At 35.2% G+C, this 21,894-nt stretch overlaps 3 protein-coding genes across 8 annotated transcripts; all 3 read right to left on the bottom strand.

Annotated features, from left to right (window-relative positions):
* Positions 1–509: 509 nt before the first annotated feature.
* On the bottom strand, positions 510–3,722 carry LOC114370246. Of its 2 annotated transcripts, none has more exons than XM_028327544.1 (2): positions 3,648–3,722; positions 510–3,367 (listed from the first exon to the last, which is right to left on the bottom strand). In XM_028327544.1, exon 2 carries the CDS (start codon positions 3,352–3,354, stop codon positions 736–738), a length of 2,619 nt encoding a protein of 872 aa, XP_028183345.1. In that variant the 5' UTR covers positions 3,355–3,367; positions 3,648–3,722; the 3' UTR covers positions 510–735. The 2 variants fall into 2 exon arrangements, with proteins under 2 accessions (XP_028183345.1, XP_028183346.1); XM_028327545.1 differs by lacking the exon at positions 3,648–3,722 and adding an exon at positions 3,477–3,640.
* A 5,185-nt stretch (positions 3,723–8,907) lies between these two features.
* Positions 8,908–11,341, bottom strand: LOC114371166 (pentatricopeptide repeat-containing protein At3g09650, chloroplastic). The gene has a single exon (XM_028328600.1). It carries the CDS (start codon positions 11,250–11,252, stop codon positions 9,105–9,107), a length of 2,148 nt encoding a protein of 715 aa, XP_028184401.1. The 5' UTR covers positions 11,253–11,341; the 3' UTR covers positions 8,908–9,104.
* Positions 11,342–12,094: 753 nt separating this feature from the next.
* On the bottom strand, positions 12,095–20,951 carry LOC114372395 (E3 ubiquitin-protein ligase UPL4-like). 5 transcript variants are annotated; one of them, XM_028329920.1, is made up of 19 exons: positions 20,765–20,863; positions 20,574–20,666; positions 19,294–19,950; positions 19,094–19,204; positions 18,867–18,983; positions 18,595–18,753; positions 18,336–18,497; positions 17,487–17,639; positions 17,286–17,407; positions 16,045–17,197; positions 15,818–15,901; positions 14,234–15,457; positions 13,889–14,119; positions 13,698–13,802; positions 13,240–13,320; positions 13,075–13,143; positions 12,844–12,972; positions 12,658–12,741; positions 12,095–12,536 (listed from the first exon to the last, which is right to left on the bottom strand). In XM_028329920.1, exons 3-19 carry the CDS (start codon positions 19,915–19,917, stop codon positions 12,471–12,473), a joined length of 4,674 nt encoding a protein of 1,557 aa, XP_028185721.1. In that variant the 5' UTR covers positions 19,918–19,950; positions 20,574–20,666; positions 20,765–20,863; the 3' UTR covers positions 12,095–12,470. The 5 variants fall into 5 exon arrangements, with proteins under 5 accessions (XP_028185721.1, XP_028185723.1, XP_028185726.1 ...); XM_028329922.1 differs by having other exon boundaries at positions 20,609–20,666; positions 20,765–20,862; XM_028329925.1 differs by lacking the exons at positions 20,574–20,666; positions 20,765–20,863 and adding an exon at positions 20,874–20,951.
* Between the last annotated feature and the right edge of the window lie 943 nt (positions 20,952–21,894).

The raw sequence follows: 21,894 nt of genomic DNA, 5'->3' as shown, positions 1-21,894 counted from the left end.
TAATAATTTTTTTCTAATTATTAAGCTAATGTTATCTAATTGAAAGGATGCTAAATTTGTGTGGATTAGCATTTTTTAATTTTAGGTTAATTTTAAATTGTTAAATAATAGTAATATTAATTATGGATACAAATATTGTTATTGGGAACTGGAACACATGTGGAGAAAAAAATCAGTGTGATTATTAATAACTTAAGTGCATGTTTGGTTGGAATTATTTCTAGAGAACTAATAACTTATTTTTTAGAAAAAATCTCAAAGTTGATATAAGTAAACAATTGTTTCTTTAAAACCAACTGAATTAAACATGCATTTGAGAGCGTGTGAAAAGGTGGCAATCATTGCCATGTGTTTTAATTTCAGAACTATAATGCTCTTGACACAAATGACCTGAGAATGAATCTACTCGTATACGTGACAATTTCATATTCAAGAGTTGCGTCTGTTTCTCCATTGATGGAATTAAAATTTAACAAATTAACATAACATAATTCTTTCCCACAGTCATATACCAGCTGAAACATGGATCTTTCCTTGTATTAGTTCCAAACTATATGCACCGTGGCAACTAAAATGTAATGGATCCTACTCTCAAATATCAATCAGTCAATTCTATGTATTAGAATGCGTGTCACCTTAGCTCAACATAATATACTAGGAATGTTGACATTCACATAAAAACACCAACCTTAATTCAACATTCTATTTAAGGTTGGAAGGGTCAACACCAAGGCATCAAACTGCTGCGCCATCCACAGAACTTGTTTCTCTTCTTTTTCTGCCTCGCTTTACTGTACCCTTTTGTTGTGGCTTACGAGGCAAAATCTTGAGGCGATAACTAACAAGTGAAGGTCCAAATATGCTGTATTTTCCAGCACTACTAAAAGCAGCTTCTGCATCCGATCGTCTTTGGAAAACCACTCTGGCGCGGTTAGTCCTCTCTAGCAGTTCAGTCTTTGATTCAATCAGTGACCCGAAACGGGAAAAAATCTTGTTGAGATCGGTTGTTGAAGGAACAGAATCCAAGTTTGTGAATTTCAGAGTCAGAGCAGTGGGGCAGAAGCCCTCTTGAGAACTCCCAACCAAATGTTCCACAAGCTTAGAAGATTCTGATCCAAGATTTCTATCATTAGCCTCCGTTAGAGTCTCAGGCAAAAAAATGGCTCTCTCATTCTGGTATTTTGTCAATGATTGGTCCTCAGGAATGCTTTGAATTATTCTATCAGGCCAATAAGAATCACTGCAAGGCTCCATTTCAGATGTCAATGCTGTTATAGAAGTTACTCCGGTCTCACCATCATGCATTTGTTCCAAAGACATTTCTTGATCCAAGGAAGCAGAATAATCAATGCTAATGGATTTTCGAAATTCTGCAAAGAAATGTACCATGTCACTAGAGCAACTTTCTCCAATTGGATCCTTGGCAGCCAAGCAAAGTTGAGACCTCATGTCATTTGTAGAAGCATGCTGAAATTGGAAGAGCCTTCTATTTAGGGAATTATGGAAATAATCTTCCGAAATATTGTAAGCTGACTTCCTTTTCCTCCCACGACGCCGTGGAACTGACTTAGCCTCCTGTTCTGATGTGCCTTCACCATTTGAAATACAGAAGCCCTTCTCAGACATCAAATCTGACAAAAGTTTTTTTTTCTTACTGCGCCGCTTTTCATCCCCCGAGATGTGCTTGTGCTCCTGTTGTGTATAACCAACATGGGTTTGATAATCACATTGCTCTTTCCCTTTCAAGAATAGAGTTTCCATATCATTCTCGAACAACCCACCAAGCACTGGGAACTCAGGTAGTTGAGAATAACCCTTTGAGCAATAGAAGGCTGACAATTGGGAACGTGCAATTACAAAATCCAGCCTATCAGATTCAACAAGTGGAGACTGGGCTAATGATTTAACAAAATTGACAAGTTTCATGGGTTCAAAAGACATTGGGTTCATAATCCTGTCCCCTCCATTTCTTCTGCACAACTGATTATTGATTCCAGCATTACTAATTACTTGAGTTTTAATCTTAGAAATCACATCTCCAGGCATGCAAGGGCAGGATAAACCAAACTCAACCCGTCTTGAGACCTCATCTAAAGCACAATCAACAGCATGGTGGAAATTTTCTGAATTGCTCTGCTTGTTCATTTGCGAAAAATGCATCTGAAATGGTTTAATCATTGATACATCATTCCAAGCAAAGGTTTGATCCCCAAAATACGCTACCAGGTGACAGCCTTCCTTGAGATGCCTCTTTGCCTTCGCTGATGCAGCTGAGGCATCAAAGATCTGACCTGGCCACCAAGGATGGCCAGTCACCTTTCCCCATACTAAATCAGACACACGGAAATTCATTTCCGAAGACACTGATCCCCAGTACATGCCAACCTTCTGCGTGCTTCTGTAAGAATTCAGATCCACAACAAGATTAAAACCATGACACTCACTTTGTATATTCTCAAATAGTTCTTCAGAAACATCAACAACCATGGTTTGATTCTGCATCACATCTACATCTGCATCTACCTGAAAGGCTGGCTGTTTCAACTCACATGAAGGTTCTAGCTCAAGGCAATTCCTTGACAAGTCTTTCACATGCAAAGATTCTTCAGCAATGACATCCACACCTTCCATACATGGAATGCCATCCCGTAATTGGTAGGTTGCAACTTCTGTGGCATGCAAATCTTCCAGGCCATTTTTAGTAACCAAACTATCAGCATCATTCCTCTCGCCATCAGCCTCCACAACCATGCTTAAATTCACCAAACCATCGTTCTTAACCTCCTCCTGCGCACACTCAACCGCATCATTATCACCCCCTTGAGTCACATTATTCGACACAATGCTCGGCAAACCATTTTCAGCAACATCACTAGCCTTCTCACACCCCAGCTCACTCTGAAAACCATCATTAAATTCAATAAACAAACCCCCATAATCAAACAAAACTCCATCTGAACATTCAATCCCACTTTTCTCATCTTCATTCTTCACCGTCCCACACGAAACCTCTCTTTCTTTCTCATCACACCCTCCATCAACAACTTTCACTCCTTCCTCCAAACCACTCCCTACACCCACCAAATCAGGTTCTTCATCAAAACCCTCTTTTTCACTGCCATTAAAAACCTCCACAGAACCATTGACTCCTCTATCATCTCCAACATTAAAAACCTTCTGATCATGAACCACAACCTCACCACCACCAACATGGTCACCAATTAGGGTTTCAGAACGAGAGAAACCGACACAAATAACGTTGGACACTGATGATTCAACCCCCACAACATCATTTTCTCGACCAAACAAAACGGCCTCAGAGTTTATATCGATTTGGCCGGTATTTCCAGCCATTATCACCGAAAACCTAAAACATTAAAAAAAAAAAACATATGACACTCACATTTTACTATGTACATTGTAAACTCAGAACAACACGAGCGATGAAACGAGAAAAAAAAGAAGAAAGTTCAAACCTTTTTGTTGGTTTTTCTACAGAAAGTTGTTGTTTGTTGATAAAAAGAGAGTTGTGAATGAAAATTGAGAGTTAAAACTAAAAAGTGAGGAAAATGGTTTGAGGGATTTGAAGAGAGAGAGATAGAGAAAAAATGTTATTCAGAAACAGAAAGCTTTGTTTGGTTTCGTACCAGGAAAAACGCAGTTCTTGACTTGACTTCCTTTTCTTGCTGTTATGAGCCCGTTAATATTTTGGTAAGTGTATGTACACTTATTTGCCTCTCTCATTTGAAGAAAGAGCTGTACATTTTTATTTGTTTTCATTTTCATTTTCTTTTTCTCTTTGAAAATTTGTAAGTTCTCTTTTAATTTTAGTATTTTAAAAATATTTTTATTTTTTTCCTGTAATTTTAAAATGCTCGAATTTTGATTTTTAAAGAGATTTATATAACTTCTGAAAAAAAAGAGATTTATATAAAGTTTTATAAATGGACGAAAAGTGATTGAGATAGTGCTTAAGAAGAAAAAATGACGCGATTGAGAATTAGAAGAATGAAAATAGGATATAATTTTTTTTAGAGAGATTAAAATTGAAATTGAAATTTTAGAAAGATAAAAAATATATTTTAATTTTTTATTTTATTATATATAAAATTTATATAAAAAGTAGTAAAATATCATTGTTTTCTGTTTTTCTTATTTTTCATACAAACTTTAAATATAAAATTAAAGAATATTTTCTGTTTTACAATTGGACTTCATTTTTTAAATATTTTCAAAAATATATTTTTTAAAATTAAAGTACTTATATTTCTTTTTTAACTGCAAGTACTTATTTTAAAAAATATTAATTTTCAGTTAAAATTAAAATAGAAAATAAATAAACTAAACTGCCCTTACTTTTCATAATAATGACTCTATTTACACGGCATCAAATTAAGGAGAAAAAATCACGGAAAAAAAACGATAATGACTCTTTATGGAAATCTTTCATTACTTCAATGAGTTCAATCGGTTATGTAAAATATTTAATCGGAGTAATGTATTGGTATTACTTTAGATCCTTAAAATCAATTTTAAAGATTGATGTTAAATGTCAGAGTATATAAATACATTTTGTTTGTGTTATTAAAATATTAGGCACGATGTTTTATTCTTTAGGAACCTTCTCAATAATTAATATGGTAAGTATTAAACGAAGTTTAATATCATAAAAGATAAAAACACTATCAAATATTTTTATTTTTATAATTTTTTTATTAATTATAAATGCAAGTTACCTTTTTAAATAATCAAATTAACTGTGATACAATTTACCATTTTTAATAATATTCAATATCTTTTTAAATTAAAGTTAAATTAATTCAATGTAAGTGGTAATCAAATTAATTATTATAAGAATTACTTTTATTAATCATATTCAAATCAATTCATGACTGATCATAATTAAAAAAAGAAGTAATTTATGTTTATGTAACAAATAATTTGATTACTTAAATGTGTGAACTTTTGTATAATATAATTTCACTTTGGATTTTGTACATGATTATACAACATAATCATGATTATGTGGAAGTGGAAAGAGTACTTTTGGAAAAAAGAAAAAAAAAAGGAAGTGACAATCCCTTGTAAGGACCAATAGGAATAAGAATAACAACTCTTAAGGTTTTGGGATTTTAATTTTTAACCTAGTTGAGCCCATAACTTCAGTCTCTCTTGCTTAGAACATTGTCAATGCTGCCAGAGTCACTTAGACCTTGTCAAGATTCAAGAAATGCCAAGAACAATTTGTAGAATTAAAAACTTAGCTTGAAAAAAATAACAAGCAAGAATGTTATGCATTATCTTTACAACTTGTCAAGATTCAAGAAATGCCAAGAACAATTATGTAGAATTAAAAACTTAGCTTGAAACAAATCAAAAGCAATAATGTTATGCATTGTATCTTTACAACTTGAGTTCCAAAAGATGATGATTCCCCCCTAGATTTCACAACAAAGAACCTGTAACAACTTTGGCTCTTATGCAAAATAAGTATAGTTGGGAAAAAATCTGAATAATTAGGAAACAACCCCTCATTCACCAAACGTAAGTTAAATTAACAAGAAAAAACACATACACACAGAGAAATAGGCTGATATATACTTTTGTAAACCAATAACTATGGTTAAAAAAATCACCTGTTTTATTTTCTGGGAGAACTGTCGTCATGTCACCAGGTCACAAAGTTCAGCTAACTGGCAAGAAGGATCTGTATCTGCACTCAAGCCAGATAGTCTCCTCCTATGATATTCAGAATACTTGGATCATGCATTCCCGGCTTCAAGACCCTTCTATGTGGCTTGAAACTATAATAGATATTGAATTATATAGGATAAATGCATAATTTTACAGTTGATGATATTCTGTACAATATTGAATAAACATATCAAAATTCTTGATAAGGATATTTTCTTTAAATATACTATATTTATCTAAATCTATTATATCATATTATGTTAACTTTTTAAATTTTAAAAACAAGATAAAAAAGATTCATGTTTATTATGTAAATTCGAAAATTAGTGGAGACTTGATGTTTTAAATCAATTTATTCAAAGTATCCAAGCAATATTTTTTAAAAAAAATCACTTTTCTGGCATATGTTAACCAAAGAAAAATTGTGTTACTTCATAATCAATTCTAATCATAATTAATTTTTAATTTTGTAAATTTAATTTCATTCAAAATCAATTTTGTGACAACCAATTCAAACACATTTTGACAGTTGTTTTTTTTCCACATATAAACACGTATAGAAAACTTAGGCTAAAATTCTGTCTAGATAAATATATCTTACATAAATATTTAAACGTCTAATAATTTTTGTCAAAATAATAAAAACCTTACATGAAATCATACAAGGTTTGTAAAAAATATTATATAAAATGTTATCAAAAGAAGTGAGAGATTAAACGTCTGGATCCAGTTGCAAAGCTTCTTTGGAGAGGAGGCAGCCATAGCCTCCCCAGTTTTTTCCTTCCCTTTTAGTAGGGGTGGGTATCCTGGTTGAGGTCTACGGGCTGATTCGTTGAGCTCGCGGACTGGGCAAATTATGAGCCTATTTTTTCACAAATCTGTATAATTATAAGTAATACTTGAGTCCGATCTATTAAATCCACGGAATAGCTCGTATAAGAGAAAATTAATTTTAAAATAAAATTATATAGATTGAATATTTGAGTTGAGGAGACTTCATAACCTTCCCTTTTAAATCCTCACTGTGCCGCACGTCTCTTTCCCCCGCCCTCATTCCGCCGTGAGGCTCGAGGCATCACTTTCTCTTCCTTAGCTCGTGCGCGACCTCCCCACCCCGGCCAGCACCGCACTACGCTTCCCTTACCTCGGCCAAACACTGCGCAAAAAGGTTACTTCCTCCTCCTCGGCTTACACGCCGCCCCTTTCTATGCATTGCACCTCTCTCTTGCACGTTGTGTCTCCCACCTCGTCATGCCTCTCTCTTGCTTGTGATCGTGTCAAACAACCAAAAACATATTTATTTAAAAAAATTATTAATTGAACCCGCGAACCGGTTCGTTTATATGTGGACTTGGCAGACCAGATATGGACATAAAAAATCCATTTATTTCGCGAAATAGATTTAATCGGTCTGCTTAAAATGAGGATTTCACAAACTGGACTTTAAACGGATCGAAGTGACCTGTGAGTGTAAATAATTTAGTAAGTATAGAATTTATTTTATAAATAAAGTCATAAATAATTTTAAATATAGTTTTTGATCATTCAGCCCTCCAAAATTTTTGGGCAACATCCACCACTGCCTAGATCGTTCAAGGACTTTAGACTGGTCAGATTGCATAATGCCATTTATAAACTGATATCTAATGTTGGGTTAAAAAATTACAAAAGCAATGGACACTGGCCTTTAGGAGCCAATATTCAAGCACCATGCCACATTTAATAGAGCTATACAATCCCAAATAAATACAACTAAACAACAATTAATTATATATATATATATATATATATATATATATATATAACTATTAGTAGGGAATAAGGCTGTGCCTCTCCTCTAAGGTCACTCTAAGGGTACGGCACACTATGGAGTGGAAAAACCGGTTCGATAAAAAAACGCTGAACCAAATCAATTTCAAACTGTTTTAACCTATTCGATTTTATATCCAAATAGGTGAATTAGTTTAAAATATGACTTTGGAACCAAACTAGTTTTAAAAATTGCCTCTGAACTGAATTGATTTTGAACTAATTTTAAAGCAGTCCTAAGAACCAAACCTATTTTCAACTATTTTTTTAAAATAAAAATTTGATTCAGGTAAAATGCAATTTGGTTAACCGAACAGGTTTGGTAAAATAATTCAATTTTTTCTTTTTTCAAATCAATCTGAGTAAAAATTGGTTTAATTTTAGTGCGGTTACAATTTGGTTTGGTCCGAATTATTTTTATTTTTTTTTGCACAACCCTACGTGCAGACATCACTTGTTTGTCATCATCATACAGAAGGAAACTGGGAAAGACATGGTATTGAGATACATCTCACATCATGCTCGTTGCTAGCAGTATGACAACAGAAACAGGTAAAATGCACACACACATTCAGCATCCACACGGGTGTATTCCCAATGAATTCAACACATACATAAGAAAGTGTACATGAAATGCAAACCTTTCCTTAACTTATGCTTCATAAAAAAACCTTTCCTTGATGACTAGTACGGATTATCCAACTTTATAACTATGCCCCAAGTATAGGAGGTACATTTAGCAATTGCCAAGTTTAAGCTTACGACAAATGACAAATCTAACTATAAATGACACTTGAAGACAAAATAACTAAAGGAAGTTGGTAAATAAAGCTCAAAACAATTGGGATATAACAATTAGAGAAAATTCATTTCCTTTTACTGCTTCATCCAAATAAATGTGACTGTAGATTAATCCTAATATACATTTTTTATGCAATCAGAACTGGCTACTTCACAAGATTCTGCAAATATTACGTTAGTTCAGTAAAAGATTCTGCAGTTCAAGCAAGAGTCTGTTTCTGCACTCAAGCCAGAATACTTGGATCATGCATTGCCCAGCTTCACCTTCTCTGTGGCTTGAAACTAGAACAGATAATGAATTATATAGGATAAATGCATGATATAATATAATTTTACAGTTGAAGACGTTCTGTACAATATCGAATAAACATATCAATAATCTTGATATTTTCTTTAAATATACTATATTTATCTAAATCTATTATATCATATTACCTCTGTTCCTATTTATAAGAAACAAGTTATAGTCTAAAATTCAGTATAACTTGTTTCTCATAAAAAGAAACAAAGGTAGTATTATATTAACTTTTTAAATTTTGAAAAACAAGATTAAAAAAGATTCATTTTATTATGTAAATTAAAAAATGAATGGAGACTGATGCATAAAAAAAAAAGTCATCGAAATTATTCATTGATTTCATACCTGGGAAACCTGTGTTTTAATTACAAAACGACATTGCAGTTGTAGAGTACAATAGGCACTTTTTTTTGTTAACTAAACATTTATTTCTACATTGTAGAATAGAAGTGTCCTTTCTCATACTTGAGTATGTTTTGACAAGCTATGAAAGGGGGAGCAACTAAACCGAATCAGAGGTATTGCCATACCCTTCCATAGGTTCTAACCGCCACTCACTTCCATCATAATAGGAATTAGGCAAACCCAGCCAAAACTTAAACGCCTCAGCAGCCCTTTTCCTCTCTACTCTTCTGTCTTGTCTAGCCCTTGAAGCATGCTTACTAGTAAACATTCTTGAATGCATTTCCACATAGATTCTAGTAAACTTGGTCTTGTTGGGAGGTATCCCATTCTCCTCCATGCAAGCCACTATTTCCAATGCCTTTCTAAAGAAAGCAGCCCTCACACAGATATCAGCAATAGTATCTAAAAGCGCTCCATCCGGTTTCAACGGAGGAACAGAAGAATCAGATTTCCCCCCTTCCTTTCCCACCTCACACCTCTCCTTCACTTCGTTCCAAAGCAGAAGTGCCTCTCCGGGTTTCCTTGCCAATGCAATTCCGTTGGCTAAACTGCCATAAGTGCCCACATCAGGGTGAAATCCACTCTCCTTCATCTTCTGAACCACTTTCTTCGCCTCTTCCACCAACCCCAACCTGCAATATCCTTCCACCAACATGTTCCACGCGATCAAATCCACCTTCACCCGAGGGTCACTGTCCATCTCGTTAAACACTCTGTGAGCAAGCTTCGGCTGACCCGAGTATGCGAAAGCCTTCATCAAAGTAGTGTAACTAATCTTGGTGGGAGCTATTCCTCTTGCTCTCATCTCATTAAAGAAGGAAAGAGCCCCAGCACTGTCATCCACCAGTATACACCCATCAATGAGTATGTTATAAGACACCACATCCGGCTGTATCCCTGCATCATCAACCATCTCCTTGAGCAATTCCCTTGCCTTATCTATCTGCAGCTGTTTGCAATAACCCTTGAGGAGAACATTGTAAGTTATCAAATTCGCAGGCACGCCAATCCTGGTCATCTCAGCAAGAACCTGACGAGCGCGGTCCATGGCACCCACCTTCACAAGTGCCGAAACCACAGTGGTGTAGGAAACATGATCAGGTTGACTACCCTTATCATCCAGCCGCCGCATCGCCTCAAGCATCCTCACCGTATCACTCACACGTCCTGCATTCATATAACCCTTCATTAGAGTGGTGTAAGTCCTAGTGTTTGGAGCATAACCTTTTGGCAACAAGGGTGGTTCAACCTCATTGCCACTTTGATCGACCAAATTCGGAAGCAACTTCTCAAAAATGCAATCATTGTCATCATCATCATCATCATCATCATCATCATCATCACTTGATTCATTACCACTCGAATACTCTAAATTGCTACACTCCTTCAGCACCCTACAAATATCCCTCCTTTCTTCCCTCATTGCCTGAACCAATTTCTCAGCAGTTTCCAAATCACCAAACTCAACATAAGCAGAAACAAGGGACTGCAAAGTGGTGACACAAAAAGGAATCTCCAACTGAAGAACCCTCTCCAGAACAAACACAAGCAAGTCCTTTCTACCAATTCTACAACACAGCTTAATCATAGTGTTATAACTCAACGCATCAGGGGCAACATTGAACTGCGGCATTTCATCGAACACCTGCAAGAAGGCCCTGGGATCACCCAAATTGGCGCAGGCGTTGAGCGCGGCGTTGACGGCGGCCGTGTCGGGGCGCGACGCGGCGGCCATGGCGGGGTCGGGGAGCCGGCGGAGGCGGCGCGTGACGGAGCGGAAGAGCTGGAGGGCCTCGGCGGGGCCATCGCCGCGGTCAGGGGAGGAGGCGAGGCAGGCGACGACGGCGGTCCAGGCCTTAACGTGGGGGAGGTAGCCGGAGCGGAGCATGGAGCGGAGGAGGGAGGCGGCGTAGAGCGTGTGGTTGGCCTTGGTGGCGGAGACGGCGAGGAGGCCGAGGCAGTTGGCGTCGAGGCGGTGAAGCTGGCGCTCATTGCGGAGGCGGGTGACGATGGACTGGGCGCGCGTGAGAGAAGAGAGTGTGTTCTGGTAAGAGAGCTGAGAGACCAAGCGACTGAGGCAGGTGGGGTTAGGGAGGTGCGTGGAGTGGGAGTAAGCGAGCCAGGCTTCTTCGGTTTTGCGGTCTCGAAGGAGAGAGAGAAGCTTCTGGTCGCGGGGTTCCGGGGAGTTTGTGGTGGTGGCGCGTTGGAAGGGAGAGAGTGGGGGTTGTAAGAGTGTGGCGTTCATTTGGGATAAGGAAGACTAACTAATAATGGATTTGGCGCTAACTACGTTTTTGGTGTTCCCTTCACAAACTCATGGATGTCGGATTTCGATTCTCTGCCACGCTACGCAACTGCTATAAAAAATATTCATAATAATTTCACTGGTTCATATTATTTAATTTTATTAATCTTAAATTAAAAATAAAATTATTTTTAAAATATTTTTTTTATAGAAATTTGATATCGAATGAAAAACATTTTTATAATAATAATATTAAATTAGATAAATTAATTAAATTTATTTATATTTAAGTCTAAAATAGAATATCATTTTAAAGTATGTGGGTAACTCCCTTCGTTCCATATTACCACGTGACATTTAGGATTTTGGTACAAGAACCAACGAATGCAATTTTTTTGTTGAATTTTATAAGAAAAACATTGAAGCAACTTTTTTAATGGAACAACTCTCTTGAATGCTATCGATGGAACCGCTTACACAACACTTATTATCCCCAATATAAGTAGTTAGGCACTTTTTCTCTCCAATGGGGCAACTCTTTTTTTCGATGAATCTTACCAAAAAGCTCTTACATTATTACCAATTTTTTTAGGAACATTATTACATTTTATTAACTTAATATGCAATCAAGTCATCTCAAGTTTCTGTCATGGAACAGTACAAAACTGTCAATGGAGTTAAACTCATTTGGTTGAAGCAAATTATTGTAAATTTCCATTGTCTTCGATTTTGACATATTAAAAAAAACAGTGCAAAACTGTAAATGGAAATTAAAAAATAAAAAAGAAAGTGGTATGAAATTTAAAGGAGAATCAAATACTACAATTTAAAACCATCTCAGATGCAACTTAAGCAAAAGATAAGAAACCACTATCATTATGCGAGTAAACGACTAAAATTTTAATGATTAAGGTTCCTGTACAAATACTGTACATCAAATATCAAGCGTGACCCTTAAAAAGTGCCCTCCGTGTCTGTACAGCTGATACAAGTCAATCAACTAAACTATCAGCGTGCTATGTACACACCCCCAACAATTTTTTGTAGTCAGTGAAGATAGAAGCTTCATCGCCGAGTGACTCGTGTGACCACCACTGCAATAAACTCATTTAGACCACTGCCAGCAAGCCACTAGCACCCTTATCTACATAACTATCAATTACCCTAATAATTACATCTTCATAATTCTTCAATTATGGACCAGTTAAGAGAGTGCAATTATGAAAGGTGGAAAGATCCTTGACCCTCTGTTATGGCATACAAGAGCTTCTCTTTCATCCTTTCCTGAAATAGAAGAAAGTTGCTAAAGAATATTAAGGCTCAAATGTAAGAAAATCATTTTCCAAAACATTTTTTATGTGTTTTTACTAATACAAGTTTGAAATAGTATAAATTGATAAGGTACTTTTGATGAGTACGGAGGCAGCTTGAGATAATTTGCACAAGTCATCACGCTAGGTAGGTCTGTGTCTGCCCGGTTGCTACAATGCTGTTAAAACAAACGATTATAAGTAAATAACACAAAGAAAAAATGGGTTATTGTTAAGGATAAAAATCCACACAAAAAATATTAAGTATATAATCAGCAAACCTTTCGGACAATAGTTAACTTCGGATTGAGAGATGCCAATCCTCCCGGAGGAAGGCGAGGTGCGCCCGTCACAAACTGCAGAAATGCTCGTCGCTGTCCATTATCAAACTCTCGGACAATCTCCAACAACTGGGTCCACAGCAGGACACAGTTCATAAAGTTATGAGATTCAGGTTAAGAAATCAAAATATGTTCAAGTAAGATCAAAAGTTTAATATGCATAATGCTTACATTAACAATGGGAGGACTGCTAGCAGTATACCCATGATCAAACTTAATGTGATCTCCAAACTCGTTGACCTGCTAACACGACATTATTTATTTTAATTGTTCTTCCTCTCCTCTAAAAAAGAAAAGAACATATACAAATTGAAAAAGAATGAAATTTGTACTTACAGCCCAAGAGTCATACTCTCCACAAAGCATTCGCTCAAGTTCTTCTTCATTGAAAATCCGAAGATGATCAATGGAGAAAACCTGAAAGTAGAAGACAAATTAGAAAAAAAAATGAGAATCACAGTGAAGATATAGTAGAAATTCATGAACAGTATTGTAAATGGTAAATCCAAAAGAAAACTTCATATTCACTATATATACAGTTACTGATCTTGATGGCATACAATGAAGACACAATAAGAAATGACATAGAAGAGGATCAAACACAAAACCTAGTTCTGATGATATATTAACTAAGGAATCACATGTAAGCAGTGTCTAATAGTCCAAATATTTTCATCACCTAGGTTGAGGAGTCTTGAGCATCAGACTTCTTTCATTCTCTCATGTTTTAAGTTACTTAAAAAAAAAATAGAAGCAACAAGTATTTTGAATATTATTAAGACAAAGTGAGAGACCTGGTTAAAGCCAGATTTAAAAGCTTCCACTTGTCTTGAAACTCCAGACCTCACAGTTGCATCGACAATAAGAGAAACATAATCCTCCAAGTTTCTCATATTTACCTACAGAAAAAGATAAATTTATATTCTTCCATTGAAAGGATGAAAGTGAGAATTGAATTGCAAAAAAATGTCAAGCAATGCCATACCATGGTATGATCGGTCCCTGAAGCAAGAACAATATCAGGAAACCCAGGAAGAGTAAAATCAAGACAAAGATCTTCAATGCTCATATCTCGAAAGCTTAGTCCATACTGCAACTCGGAATTCCCTCCACTGACAGATTCCATAAATTTCTTCCTCATAACTAATGCTTGAAACTCTTGTAGCACCTTACCAAGCCCAGGATCAAAGGATTGTATGTCGTAGAGAGAAAGTTCCTGAAGAGATGGTAATAAGCAGAGAGATTTAGTCAGTTATAAGGACAACTATAAATCTTACTGTGTTGCTGGGTTGCAATGCGAAGTTCATTAGTTGCACTGAGAATTGGTTACCTTTCCAAGAATAAGTTTATAGAAAGCTTTTGAGAAGTGAAGATCTAAGATCCTTCCATCTTGAAGTGCTTTAGCAACAACTTGGCCTAGAAGGAAAAAATTCTTTGTTACTTCAGAGAACTGTATGCCACCAGATGTATCTTGCATTGATGACCATGGACGAGGAAAGAGTCCATAAAAGGAATGAACTCCTATTTCCTCAGCCTGCAAGTTTGTCTTGAGGGTAAAGGAAGAATCATCTTCTCTCCACATGGCCAAGCCAGATTTCTGGAACTCCTGGCACACCAAGGTATAAAATTCCAAAGTTGGTCCAAGACCAGTGCCCACTTCTTCATCATATTCCACCTCAAGAACCACTTTATTACTGGCATGCAGGTCCATCATTTGTGCAGCAGATTCCAAAATCCGGTCGCGATGAACTAAAAATTTCTTTCGAGGCAATCCACCAGGGCTCAGTCGCCTGTCACTTACTGTTCCTGAGCCGTTGTGAGAAGGTTGGACTTGTGGCTGACCAAATGCTGCCAATCTGAAGTATTTGCATCTTGCCTCAAAACTAAATAAGAAAGGACATGAAGCCATTAATTGATTACACCACAATGGCATACCACAAATGGAGACAGCCAAAGAGTCCCTCATCTGTTGCTCTAGCTTCTCTGTCAACTTACTGCTTACAAACTCAATCTGTGGGACAGAAGGAACTGTTATTTTTAGACTATCCAGGTTATCAACTTTCCCTTGGGCAAAAGCACAAATTCTTTCACGCGACATAAGGTGAAATATAATTCTGTTCATGCTTTCCAAGCTTTTAAGAAGAAACAAAATATCATAAATTGGACTGGACATCTCCAAATCAGAAACTAGTTCACAAGAGAACATGTCTGAGAAAAAAGGAGTATGCTGATAATAAGCTAAAACTTTTTCATCAGAGAAATGCTGGGGTGAAGAATGACATTCAGGAGGTATTACATCCTCAGATTCTACATCCCTTCTATAGGTTATTATGTGCACTTGACTCCACAGTTTTGCACTAGAAAAAGAATCTGCATTTTTTTTTATTATATGGTGAAGAATTGCCTGATATAGAGTCAATTTATGATCCAGGTGTTGTCCTTCGAGGTAAAAATCAAGCTTTTGACCAGCTTCATTGCTACAAGATGCAGGATGCTGTTTTTCTAGTTTTGAGTTTGGTTCTGTATTCATTTGCAGTTCCTGTTCAGCATAACCCTGATAGAAAAAGGCACAAAGAGTTCAAATACATTCAAAAGTGCAACATATACTTGTTATCATAAAGAAAATTAGTAAAAGATTTTTTGTAAAAAGAGATACAAGAATGACAACACAAGTAGCAAGTTTAAGGTAAAGAATAACACAAATGGAAAAGTATTAATATCTAAATAAAAATGGAAAATTATACTCAAGTAACCAGAAAATTTATATAATCTTAATTGATTTAAAAGTTAAAAACTGTAAAATGACACAATTTGGAAAACACATCAAGCTTAAATGCCAAGAACAATTATGTAGAATTAAAAACTTAGTTTGACAAAAATAACAAGCAAGAATTTTATGCATTATCTTTACAACCTGAGTTCCAGAGGATGATGATTCCCCAGCATTCTCATTGACTGCTTGACCAGGTCTAGGCTGTGACAACTTTGCCTCTTCCATCTGCAAAATAATATAGTTGGGAAAAAAATCTAAATTAAAACAAAAATCTCATTAACCAAAAATAATATAAATTAACAAAGGAAAAAACACACAGAAATAGGCAGATAGTTCTGCAAATCAATAATTATGGTTACAAATATCACCTGTGTTTCAGGGAGATCTGTCATCATGTCAGAAGTCCTTAAAATTACGGGAATTTCAACTGGGACTGAACTTGCATTTGATGGTGATTGAAGGGGAGAAGGACTTTCAGGTTGCGACACTACTTGGACAGATGACGATCTAGCATGCTCTGTGCCTTTTGCACTGACCTTTGGCCATAGATATCTTTCAATGGAATGCACAGAAGAAAATGGGTCAACAGTATGAAAATCCTCAGTGTAGTCATTCAGGAAAGTCTCTCCCTCTCCCTTGACAAAACGAACTTTCAGGCAAGGGTAAGGAATGGAACACCCATTAGGAACAGTAGCAAATGAATTTCTCAGTTTTGGTCCATTGCTCAGAACAATAGGAAAAGCTTCCAATGAAGCCAGTGCAGTCTGCAAGTTCCTGATTAACATAGAAAGGGGTGTTTCACCTGAGAGAGGCTGAGAAGCACATAAGCATACACTAGCCAAAGCCTCAAATCGTTTTTCTATGACAAGATTATAATTACAAACACCATGTACTCTCTTTTTTTCCCTGATATACTGACCATGAGATAAACAATTAACAAGTGATTTCACGACTCCACTTTCAATAAATTCAAAAGTAGAAACTTGTTCCTTGCCAGTAAGCTTGTCCATAATTTGATATAATATATTATTGATCTTCTCTTCATGCACAGCAAGAGCACCACTGTCAGTAGACATGCTCAACAAATCATTAGAAAGTGCTCTGAGATTCTGTAGAATACCAGTCAATCCTTTCTCAGAATCAAATAATTCTGGTGCTAAGAATTTGTTTTTTATATGCGTTGCAAGATTATAAAGAGAGTCTTTGTCCAGTTTGCAATTTCTGGCTTCTAAGGATGTAGGGGATTGGCCAGTTGAAAATGCAAAACATAAACACTTGAGGGCATCTCTTGAAGAAGACTTTTGACTAGAGTCCAATGACAGCTGAATGCCACCAAATGCTGGGTACATCAACTTTGAAGATCTTTCTGGTGTTAATAGTGCCTCAATGGCAAAAAAGACACCTTCCTTTACAAACAACTTTAGGAAATCATCTGAAAAATTTTGAAGGATTATCTCAGCAATTTGTAATGCTAACATTAGCATGTGGTGATCCTTTCGAGTGAATACTCCAGCCAAAAAACTGCCATGTTAACCAGGTAAAATCAACATCAATATAAATTCATTTAATAGTCAATAATGAAACACTAAGGAAAGGAGGCCTGCTTCACCTTGAAATATTGGCATTCTTAAGCAATGCAACAAGCATGTCAGATTTGCTCAAACTAACCAACTTGTACATTACAGATAGACTCCCATAGCAAACATATAAACTCGCACCAGAATTGAACACCTGTACAAGGATGGTAGGTATTGAAATGTAATTAAAATAAAGGAAGATCGTTTAGTTAATTACAAAAAAATCAACTAACCTGGATTAACATGGGAAACACATCCATTCCAAGTCTTCGCAGAAGATCTGGGCTATTATCTAGAAAGGATTCTTTGTCTAGCATGAGTTGATCATTCTCATCTTTAGCCCGGACAGGGAGAAGCTCATTTAGCAATTTGAGTGCTTCATATACCTAGCAAATCGGCAAACTATATGACACACCTTTCACACGGCTTATTTATAAGAAATCTAACAAATCTCATCCTTGAATACATTAGAAAAGATAACCCTTTTATGTACTTCTGAATGACATTAAATGCATTTTAATAATATATGTTCTTCATATTGATTATTAACTCTGAACACTCGATAAAATCTTGTTATGTTTGTTAAATAAATATGAAGAACAGATTTTAACAAACACAACAAGAACAGAAAATTTAACTCCGAATACTTTTAATGCATAGGTACAGTAAAGCTCACACAGTCATACCATAAGCAATTGGGTGAAGAGTAAGGATGCTTTTAGGGGCTAAATACCAATATTGCATTTGATAAAAATATATACTTCTCAGAAAGGATATGATAGCTTTAACTTTTTTTAAAGAATTATCGAAGACATGTTTAAAAAAAATAATAATAAATATCTAAGTTTTCAAAAAAAAAGGTTTGTGTTTTCTTTGAAGTTACAAAAAAAATAGCTTCTAAAAAATTGTATCACATAAATGCCATAATCACTAAACTTAAAAAATTATGAAAACATTACCAATCAAAAAATTCATCACAACTAAATATACCTATATTTTTCAATTTGGAAATAAGAAATTAATCAAGCTGTGCTGCTGCACACTAGTTAAAGACAGAACAGAGTGGAGCCTAAGTTACATACCCGATTACAGTGTCCACCAACAAGCAGTGAAGTTGATACTCCATGTGAGAGGTCAAATGTAGATAATATCTCTCTCAGTATGCTGCTTATATTGAGTTCATATAAAGTCCTGAAGGCTACAAGTGACCCAGATGAAAGTTTGACAAGTAATCCTATCAATCCCTGACAAACAAAATAATAGATTTACATCAACTTTAAAGTTCATAAGAAAAAAAGGGAAAGTTTTAGGATATGAATATGGCAGATAAAAATTGCTTACATTGTATATTAATGGAGATAGCGATGTCTGACCATTTAAACTTAAAAGATGTGTAACCTGTTGAATCAGTCCATGGTTACAAAGCTCATCCAACATTTCAGAGGACTGCGCAACTCGCTCCACAATTTTGATTAAGCAGGTAGCAACATTTTCAACAAGCTGCAGAATTATATTTGCAGTTCAGTAGATATTAGCGAAGGGAAGATGAAACCACAACACAATGAAAAGATACAAATCTGAATTATAAGCATCTGAAATCAATTCACCGGTACCTGTCGATCCTCATACTGAAGAAGATTGCACAGTATAGGCACTGCCTCCATGAAAGGTGAAGGGCTTTCAGAAGGAAGCTTCTTACATATGTTCACCACAGTAGCAAGTGCAACTCTCTGGTGAAAGGGGGAGAATACATAAACCAATAAAACTCATGTCGTGAAGGATGACAAGAAAAAATCGTCATTACTCATGAAGATGATGCCCTATTATGTTAGAGCCTTACCTGTGTGCTTGTTGAGAAGAAGTCAATATAGTTCAGAACAGCCATAATTGTCCCAGCCTGTAAGCAAGCAAGTGGTTGCTCGCGTGATATTTTTTCCAATGCTTGGAGACACTTCATAAATTCAACATCAATAAGTTACATTGCTTTCTTTCTCTATTAAAAACAAAACATATACTATGGACGAGCAAAACAATAATTACCTGTTCAGCTACATCTTGATACTCAATTGCCAATAATCTTTGACATAAAGTAGTAACAGCATCATGACGAACAAGAAAAGCAGCTGATCGAGGATACAGATCGCAGATATAGGTGATGGCCCTAATGGAAAACAACATTATATCTGGGTTACTCTCATGCTGTGCCAGCTTTACAAGTAGTGGTGATAACAAGTCTGAAGTCATGCTGGAGATTGAACCCTCTGTACAAAATGACAGAACCTCACAAAGTTCGGTTAGTACGGCTAATTGAAGAGAGGGTTCAGTCAGACCACTCAAGCTAGATATAATAGTTTTAAATTTCCCATGATCACTGGACAGTCTCTGCCTGTGATATTCATGGAGAGTGCTGTGATGCTGCTCCATGTCATCTGAATCACACGATCCATAAGCCGAATCCTTCTCTGGCTCTCCCTCTGATTGACTCGAAGCCGAAGCAGATGAGGAAGTATCCATGTCATGATCATGCGCCTCCACTGTTGAATTCATCTGGGTTTGAACTGATGAGTTTGAAGTACTTGGTCTAAAATCCAATGAACTGCACGCCCGCTTATCAGCAGGCAGTTCATCAACCATCTCAGGACGCTTTTGGCCTCGACTTCCCATGAATTGCCTCTACACACAAATGGAAACAGAACCCTGCACAGTTCAAAACCTTAATCAGTTTTCATTCATCACCATAATAAATCCTTAACCACATATAAACCAAACAAACAACTTTGAATTCTGAACCAAAAACTGACATTTTGTTGTTTCTGTAATTTAACTTGAAAAAAAGGGTAAATTAATAACTGCGATCCAAAACAACCAAACTCTTATTCAAAGCTTTCCTCAAATATAACCATCATAAGTAGTAGTCATTATTCTTTTTCTTAATTTTCAACATCATCTCAGTTAAATTACTCATCAAAACCTTATTCACAAAAAAATGGGGACAGAGCTGCTGTGGGTGCCGATGATGCATTCTTACAACATCATAAACGAAAGACTAAATCAATTTAAAAACTGAAACCTCAGAGTGAACAAATCAAACACCACAATTTCCACAACAGATAAATATGCACACACAAAAAATTAATAAACAAAAAAAGGGAAACAAAAATACAAAGCAATTATTATGAAGAAACAAACACACAATGACAGCAAAAAGAACACGATCAGTGGCAAAAACAATCACGAGAAGTTGAAGACTCAAAACGACAACAGTTTCAAATTACTATCGAAGACCCAGTTTTCGTATCAACAAAATAACACAAACAAACCGATGATGTTATGGTGAATTTTAAGGAAACGCTACTCTTCTTTCTTTCTTCTTTCTTCTTTCTTCGTCTTACTTCTTCGCCGAATTGTTTATTCTGAGAGAATAACAATAAAATAATGGATTGATGAACAATTAAGTAAATTGATGAAAAAAAATAGAAAAAGGAGAAAAAAAATAAGAATTGAAGAAAACCAGGGGAAGGAAGAAAGGGTGATTGCACACGCTTGCAACTTGGAAAACAAAACATAGGGTGATGACAGTGTAAATATATTTATGTGGGGTGATTATTGATGTTAATTACCGATTAGTCTCGTTGCTAATCCCTTATAATTAACAAGGAATGGATATTCTGCTGGTGAGGTGCATGAAGCTTGATGCACTTCTCAATCAAACCTATACTATATATATCACTTCTGTTTGGGCTTTTGGATTAGGTTTACAAATTTGGTTGTGATGAAATTCTATTTTTTTTAACAAAGGAGGGTTTTAATTTTTTTTCATTTAAGTCGAAAATAGGATAATAAATCAAAAAAGTATTAGTCAATTCGTTAAATAAGATATGTGAATGTTATTGTAAATCATTAGTATTGTATTTACGAATAAAAAAAATACAATAATAAAAAATATGAATAAGATAATATATATATATATATAAAGAATGATCAAAACTTAATAAAAGTAGTTTAAATCATCAAATCAATCTTTTGAGGTAAATATCACCTGAAAATTTGAAAATAAAACTAAAAAATATTTTTTTATTGTTTTGTTGAGTTTGATTCGATCTTCATTATTTTATTGTTGAGACTTAAAACTAAATAAATTAAATTGAACATTATAATAATATTTTATCTTTTTATGAATAATCATTTCTATACGAGAAAGTGTAATTCAATAATGCATTGTCATTTATGATTTTAAAAGTATTAAAATTTCAAAAGGTTCAATAAAAAGTGTAATTTATCTATCACTTTAACCTTATTAATAAAAAACTTTTGTTTATGTATTAAAAAAAAACTTTTATTTACATGATAATTGATGGTGCATAAGTGCATATGATAACTTGATACATACAGTAATAATATATAAGTGGATGATAAATGATAATTGAAGTATTAATTTATTGTCATTTACCTATGCACCATCAATAATTGTCATATAGGTACACGTGTTAACTTTAATAAAAATCTTTTAACAGCAAGATTATAAAGAACAAACAAATTATATTTTATGAGACATTTTTAAAATTCTAGTACTTTCATGAAATTAAGGGACAGTTAATTACATTTTACTAGTCATTTCAACTTTGTATAACGATGACATGT

Source organism: Glycine soja, chromosome 10 (genome assembly GCF_004193775.1).
Source record: "Glycine soja cultivar W05 chromosome 10, ASM419377v2, whole genome shotgun sequence".
In the NCBI taxonomy this organism is placed as follows: Eukaryota; Viridiplantae; Streptophyta; class Magnoliopsida; order Fabales; family Fabaceae; genus Glycine; species Glycine soja.
The sequence above is the reverse complement of the archived record's forward strand: the minus strand, read 5'-3'. Positions and strand labels throughout refer to the sequence as shown.